Source organism: Zea mays, chromosome 2 (assembly GCF_902167145.1).
Source record: "Zea mays cultivar B73 chromosome 2, Zm-B73-REFERENCE-NAM-5.0, whole genome shotgun sequence".
NCBI lineage: Eukaryota > Viridiplantae > Streptophyta > Magnoliopsida > Poales > Poaceae > Zea > Zea mays.
In genome coordinates this window covers 173648522-173656376 of record NC_050097.1, presented here as the reverse complement: position 1 = coordinate 173656376, position 7855 = coordinate 173648522, and the positions used below count along the sequence as shown (strand labels likewise).

The 7855-nt window shown below is 44.2% G+C and overlaps 1 protein-coding gene across 1 annotated transcript; it reads left to right on the top strand.

Moving 5' to 3' along the window:
- Positions 1-3474: 3474 nt before the first annotated feature.
- Positions 3475-5433, top strand: LOC103647304 (subtilisin-like protease SBT3.3). The gene is made up of 3 exons (XM_008671848.3): positions 3475-3822; positions 3938-4035; positions 4797-5433. Exons 1-3 carry the CDS (start codon positions 3599-3601, stop codon positions 4868-4870), a joined length of 396 nt encoding a protein of 131 aa, XP_008670070.1. The 5' UTR covers positions 3475-3598; the 3' UTR covers positions 4871-5433.
- The last annotated feature ends 2422 nt before the right edge of the window (positions 5434-7855 follow it).

The following is a 7855-nucleotide window of genomic DNA, read 5'->3' as shown; positions in this document are numbered from 1 at the left end:
AATGTAAAAAGGGCTCTCAAGTTCTCTGTTTTTGGCGATTAATACCAAAGGGGGAGAAAGAATTAAGCCCAAAGCAAAAGGACCGCACCACCACCATTTCAAAAATTTCACAAATGATTATTTTAATTTATATTGGAGTTAGCCTCAAAATGAATTCTCAATTCGTATATGAAGTACATTTTCAAATTGGTATCTTCAAAAACTTCACATTAGTATGAAGAATTTCAATTGGTATGTTTTCACTTAGTATCTATTTCAAAAACCCTCTTGAAAGCTAAGGGGAGAATTCATTCACGGGGAGCTTTTACTTAGTCAAAGGAAAAGCATTTGAAATAGGGGAGGAATTTCAAATCCTAAAAATGCTTCTTACTAGTCTTATTCCTATACCTTTGACTATTTGCAAAAGATTTTGAAAGAATTTTCCAAAAGAATTGCAAAAATAAACAAGTGGTGCAAATGTGGTCCAAAATGTTAAATAAAAGAAAAGCAATCCGTTCATTCTTAGTCATATGTTTAAAGTCTTTCAATTGGTTTAATTCTAAGTAACCTATGAACATCTATCTCAATTGCAAACTACTTACATTTCTTCACTTCATATTTGCTTTGGTTTGTGTTGGCATCAATCACCAAAAAGGGGGAGATTGAAAGGGAAATAGGGTTAACCATTTCCTATAATCGATTTTGGTGGTTGAGGTACAACACAAACCACATGGATTAACTAGTTTGTCTAGATATTATTTATCTCAGGTGCATAAGGTTCAACACAAACCAAGAAAGAAATCCAGATAGGGACACAATAAAAAATGGAGCAAAGGACAAGAGTGTGCTGAATTTTAGTGCACGGGATAGTGTCCGGTGCACCAGGCCCGTACAACTTCAAACAAGCCACTCTCGGGAATTCAGAGGCATGATCCGCTATAATTCACCGGACTGTCCGGTGAGCCAGCGGAGCAACGGCTCCCTACGCCCGAATAGCTCTCTGCAAAACGCTACAGTGCGCAACAGTGCCGCGACAAAAGTCAGAATGTAGAAGTCATAGGGCACTGGACTGTCCGGTGTGGCACCGGACTGTCCGGTGCAGCAAGACGACAAACGCCTTCAATGGTTAACTGCTCCGAACCCTAACGAACGCGCTGACGTGGCGCGCACCGGACAATGAACAGGGACCGTCCGGTGCGCCCATCGCCAGCAGCCTTTGCCAACGACTAGGAAGTGGTTGGGGCTATAAATACCCCCAACCACTTCATTCATTGGTATCCAAGTTTTCAGAAGTTCACATTCAATACAAGAGCTATAACATTCACTCCAAGACATAATTCCAAAGATCAAATCATCTCCAAGTCCCAAATTCATCTCAACCACTTAGTGACCTGAGAGAGAGAGTTTTTGTGTTTATTTGCGCTATTGTTGCTTGGATTGCCTTTCTTCCTTCCTCACTCTTCTTCTAAGTGCTTGTAAAGCTAAGCAAGAGACACCAAGTGTGTGGTGATCCTTACAGGGTCTTAGTGACCCATGTGATTAAGGAAAAGGCTCACTCGGTCTAAGTGACCATTTGAGAGAGAGGGAAAGGGTTGAAATAGACCTGGCCTTTGTGGCCTCCTCAATGGGGACTAGGTTTTTTGGAACCGAACCTCGGTAAAATAAATCACCATGTCGACTCGCTTTGATTCTCACTTGATTTGTTTACCCTCTTTTCTCTCTCTAACGTTTCCTTGCTAGCATTGATTTGAGTTTGCTCCCACACATCATCCGCATCCTTTGAGCAACTCTTTGCAAGAGAAACATTCTTTCCGACTTGAATTTAATTCTAATGCTAACCCCGACCCTAGTGTGTGTTTAAAGTTTATAAATTTCAAGGTTTTCGCCTATTCACCCCCTATAGGCGACTAACAGAGTTTCAGTGAGGGGTCGGGGGTGTTCGAGGCCGGGATTTGGGCACGGGGTGAGGTTGCAGTAGCCGGGCGACGTGGAGGCACGGTGGTTCGGCGTGTAACGTCCGGTGAGCCCAAATTCACTACGGTGAGACAGAGTTAAGGCAAAAGAAGTACGGGGTGGGGTTTCTTACCTAGGGGCGGGGCACGACGTCGGGGTGCTCCGGTTGGCTGGATGATGAGGAAACGTGGCAGCAACGATCACCAGTCTGCATAGGGAGGGTGGTCAAACATGGACAGGACAGAAGGGATGGGAAAAGGGGAAACTGAGACGGGTTCCCAGTGCGTTGCACTCAGGCGGAGCTCACCGTGGCAGAGGCGAAAGAAGTGGCTTGGTGAGGACAGTGGAATGACTTTGCAACGGCGGCGGCGCTGCAACGAGCTAGGTGAGGAAAATGGGCAGAGAGAGTGTGAATGAGGGACAGGGGTGTGCTGGGGGGTTCGGGGTCTTCACCTTGAAGCCCGTGCAACGTGCGTGGGACGGGGATCGTGGGGTCCGGGCGGCGATTATCTGCGTGGAGCGCGCGGTTGTGCGGGCGGTTGCGGGGAGGGGGACGAGACTGACGAGTGGGACCAGGCGTCAGTGGGCTGGCGCGGGCGAGCGGGCAGCAAGCGCTAATAGGGTGGGTCCATGGTGCAGAGAGAGGGAAAGAGAGCGTGGTTGCGGGGAAGGTGGGTCGGGGTGGTCCAAAAGGTCGAGGGGGACGGGGTTGCGGGCTTCTTTTCCCTTTTCTTTTATTTCGAATTTTGTTTTTCTTTTCTTTTTTTTTCTCCTTTGGACTCGAATTGATATATGTCACAAACTCAAATTAGAACACCTCAAACATATGCACCAAACAAAAATAAAATTTGGGATTCAGCATGATGCAACATTTCATATTTCCTTGGAATTTTGACTACTAGAGTATAATTACATTTCCAAATAAAATAACCACTTCTCTACTATAGGAAAGAGAAAAATCAATGAAGAGAGAGGAGAAGAGAGGTAACACCTGAATTTGATGAATATTAGAGAAGAAATTTTATATCCCAAAATTTAGGATGTTACAGCCTTGATAGATGGAGATCGAACAGTATGTGACATTAGTAAGTGCTCACTGTGTGCATCTATCCCTTATAAAATATCGCTCGACAAGGTGCTTAGGATAAATTTATCATGCACCTCTTCCTCTACTAATTCATTCTCCTCCTGTTGAAGGACCCACGAAAGAAAGTCTTGTTTAGCATGCACTTTTGGTTTCGAATTTTTAGAAAATACTAAGGACTCGACAAGCATAACAGTGGTGTATGTCGTTTTGTATGACTGTATATATGTTTTATGTTCTCTTTATTTTTTTTATTTGCCATGTTTTAGTTCAAAAGTTATCTAGCCGACGAAAAAAATTCGAGAACAAAGAAGTACTAATTATTAACTTCCGTGGCAATAGACGGGCATATACCTAATCTAGAAGAAATTCCAACGCATTCGTGGCGCTATTTTGGGCATACTAACAAGACGCCGCGGTTATATAAGCGACCACCGGATCCGTCGCTCGCTTCCCGCCATACACCAACAATAACCAGCGCGTCGTACGTTCCACTGCACACGAACGGCGTACGCACGCATCACCACCACCACCACCACCACCCCATCTTCGTCTCCGCACCACTCTCTTCGCCGGCGTGCAATGACTACCTCGACGCGCCCTTGCGCCGGCGCAGCGGCCGCGTTCCTGCTACTAGTGCTCTTCTCCTCCGCCGCGGTGTCCCTGGCAACGGCCGCCGGCAGGGAGAGCAAGCAGGGCCAGCACGCAGCGGGCGCGAGCGTGTACGTGGTGATGGTGAAGCCACCGGCCGAGGGCGTCGACTCCAAGGCGTACCAGATGGGCATCCTCGCCGCCGCGCTCGGCAGGTACGGCACGCAATTATTTGGCACCGCCAAGCTAAGCATTACTTCTTCGATTTGTGGTCGATCGTGTGTGGTGCGTGCCTTGTTGTCCGCTGATTGGAGGATCTGCAATTGTAAGCGAGGAGAAAGCCAAGCAGGCGCTGATCTACAGCTACAAGGCCGCCGCCAGCGGGTTCGCCGCCAAGCTCACGCCGGCGCAGGTCGCCGCGTTGCAGGGTGAGCTCTATTATTATATATATATCTGCAATTTCTCAGTGCTGTTTATTTTTTTAATCGTGCAACAGAATCTTCATCCCATGGTTGCATTTATTTGATTCTGATTTTTTTTCTCTTGTTCGTCACGATCCCTTCCGGATGATCAATCGTGTCAATCCATGGTTTATATATATATATATATATATAATAACTAAGTAAAAGGTGAGAGAATTGAAGGTTTAAATAAAGTCCAGTTGACGGATCCATTTTTCTTAGTCACAAGTGGGCGGAGAGGGAATCCTCTTGGCAATTCCGAGGTCAATGCGACGCGTGGTACCTTCTTCAGTAGGGTCTCAGTTTTGCTGAGCATATATATCTACGCTTGTTTGACTTGACATCATCGATCGGCCGGCGTTGCTTTTAATTTATCTGCGGTTCCGTAGCTTAAAACTTCGAACAGTGTGTCAGTGTCAACTTTTAACATACTAGTAAAATGAAAATTAATCTTCCCTCGACTCTTTCTGTCTTCTTCCTTTGCGCCTCTCGTATGTCACACAAAGAAGACACAAGCTTTTTACTTTTCTGTTAACAACTCCGCAAGTCTCTCATCAAAAGTGTAAAGGTAATGTAAAATTTCAGGCAGGTTTCTGTTAACAACTCCTGCAGAACTGAAACCGCTGTACGATCGATCGATGTCCGCATGTAAAATTTGGCAGGTTTCGAAACACAACAGGCGCCTGGTCAAGGAAATAACTCCCGTGTTTTGTTTGTTTCTTGGCCAGAACATCCTGACGTGCTGCAGGCGCTGCCTGACGTCAAGTACACACTGCAGGACAGCAACCACCTCAACCGATGATTTCAGTCGAGCGTGCTTTCCGACGACCTTCACCAACCTGCAGGATTAGCTGATGACCAGCGCTGCCATATCTAGCTTCACCATGTATTACTATCTCGTAATTCACGCGCATATTATGGGAGTGTTTGGTTGCTCCTGCTAAAGTTTAGCCCGGGTCACATCAAGCGTTTGACTTTTAAATAGGAGTATGAAATATAGACCCAACCAACTGGACTAGATTCGTCTCGTCTTTTAATCTTCGGCTGACAAATTAGTTTTATAATCCGACTACATTTAATACTCGGAACGGAGGTTCAAACATTCGATGGGACAGAGGCTAAATTTTAGCTGGGTGTAACCAAACACCCCCTATATAAGTTGGTGTGCACACCACCCTAGGTACAGTGTCTGACAGTAGTAGAAACAAGATACACGAGATCATAATTTATATATCCAGCTTGTGTGTACTAGCTAGTGAGGGTAATCTATTAGTCTCTCCTTCACAAATGTTGAATGATGTGCATGTAATTCCAAGCATCAAGTGCCATATATACATGCAGATATATACAGACTGGTTCCCCGCATGCAGGAGGTATCATTTGTCCCAGACCGAAAAAAACAACCCACCATTCTGATAATCGTTATTTATAGACAGCATGCGCCATTTGCACCTTTGAGGGGTGTGGTACCTCACCTAATTGATGGTGGATTGTCTATTCTTCAATATGCAGATGATACTGTTATTCTTTTTAGGACCATGATATTGAGCAAGCAAAAAAAATCTGAAGTTGATTCTGAGCTTGTTTGAACAATTATCAGGTCTAAAGATCAACTTTTCACAAGAGTGAAATTTTCTGCTTTGGACAAGCAAAAGAGTTTCAACAATATATATTATTCCACTCTATTTGGCAGTAAGCTAGGGGCATTCCTTTCTCATTATCTTGGCCTGACAATGCATTACAAAAAGTTGACAAACAAGAGGGACTAGAGGTTTTTAGAAGGATTGAGAAGAAACTGAGTAGCTGGAAAAGCAATTAAGATGCTCTCTAGTGGTGGAAGATTAGTTTTGCTAAACTCAGTCCTATCAAGCTTATCTATGTTTATACTATCTTTCTTTGAGGTCCCAAGGGGAGTCCTCAAGAAGATTGAGTACTATAGGTCAATGTTATTTTTTTTTGGCAAAACGACAATCATAAAAAGAAATACAGGCTGATAAAATGGATTATGTAATGCCAACCCAAAGAACAAGGTGGATTCGGGGTCCAAAATTTTGATATCCAAAATAAATGCCTTTTGAGTAAATGTCTCTTCAAACTTCTGAATGAAGATGGGATTTGGCAAAACCTACTAAGAAACAAATATCTTAGTAATAAAACTCTAGGCCAGGTGCACAAAAAACCAAACGACTCTCTGTTCTGGAAGAGTTTAATGGGTGTAAAAGAGGGTTTTCTAGGCATGGGAAGGTTCAAGTTCAGCAGTGGTAACCAGATTAGGTTCTCGGAGGATATATAAGTGGTTAGGGAACCATGAGTTAAAGGTCCAGTACCCAAATCTGTTCAATATTGTTAGACACAAACACGCAACAGTGGCAGAGGTACTCAATGAGGCCTCACTAAATGTATCTTTTATAAAATCTTTGGTCGGGAATAAGCTAAGAGAATGGAACCACCTTGTTGGGCGAGTGCCAGACAATAGCACAAGTGAGGGCATGGATTGCTTTGTGTGGGGATTGCATAAAATGGCTCCTTTTATGTGAAATCAATGTAAAATGCTCAATGGCATGAAAGTTACGCGGGAAATTTGGCGTGTGAAAATTCCCTTAAAAATTAAAGTTTTCTTGTGGTACTTGAAAATGGGAGTTATTCTAAAGGGCTTGTTCGCTTTCATCTCAATCCATGTGGATTGAGTGAGATTGGATGGGTTCAAATCCCGAACAAGTCAAAATACTTCATATTTTTTCCAATCCCATCCAATCCATATGAGACAGGAATAACCGAACAAGCTCTAAAGATAATTTAGCCAAAGGAATTGGAATGGTAGTAAGGCTTGTGAATTTTGTAGTAAGACAGAATCTATCCAACACTTATTCTTTGATTGTCACTACTCTAAATTTATATGGCGTGCTGCTCATATTGTTTATGGAATCTTGCAGGATTCAATCCAATCCATGTCCAGTTGTTCACCCTTCGTCATAAAATGTGACATCACACTAGACAAGCAAGAGCATTTTGTGCGCATTCGTAACTCATGGAGAATCATTCATTCATCGGGAGCAGCTGGCATTGCATATGGTTTAATGTAACAAGCTAGACAAGGAAACAACAAGCGCTGGGTTTTTATTAATCTAATCTCGCCCGTGTTTCGGTTCAACCGTCCCACTACACTTCACTACTAGACTATACATGCTGCTACAGCGGCTAACATACTAGATCGCCGTCCTGCCGTTGTCGTTATGCTTTGCCTGAACTGCTCTCTGCTCACCATGTACGCGCCATTTTGTTTTGTTTTTTGTTTTGTTTTTGTTTTTGCCGTTCTTTGTGAGGTTAGGTTAGTGAGGGATCACGTCTCGGTCGGTTACTGGAGAGCCGTGAGCAGATGCACGAGCACACCGGCCAGTTTTAAAACGCCATCCCAGTAGCCGTCTCTGCTCTCCTTTCGGCACACATGCAGCAGCAATATTTGCCGCAGCAACTTTGAGGGCCTCGGATTCGATCAGCTAGCTGTACAGAAAAAAAGGGGTCTTCTTTGCTGGAATTAAAAAGAATATACGTAGGCTGTTTATTTGTCTACGTACGTGCTTGCGTCGCTGTCTGTGACGACCGGATAAAACAGAGGGGGGGGGGGGGGGGGGGGGGGGGGGGGCGAGGCCATGCCACAGTTCTGCCGACTAATTTCAGAAAAGACCAATTTCAGAGATTTTTTTTTAAACGAACCAGGCCTGCCGATTATATTAATAAAGTAGAAGTGGTCCGGCCGGACTAAACAACATGTGGTTGGATTGGTACA

Excerpts from the sequence above, each read along its gene's own strand:
- LOC103647304 (XM_008671848.3), top strand. The coding sequence starts at position 3,599 with ATGACTACCTCGACGCGCCCTTGCGCCGGCGCAGCGGCCGCGTTCCTG. Across the intron at positions 3,823-3,937 it reads CTCGCCGCCGCGCTCGGCAG|CGAGGAGAAAGCCAAGCAGG; the intron begins GTACGGCACGCA and ends TGCAATTGTAAG. Across the intron at positions 4,036-4,796 it reads GCAGGTCGCCGCGTTGCAGG|AACATCCTGACGTGCTGCAG; the intron begins GTGAGCTCTATT and ends TTTCTTGGCCAG.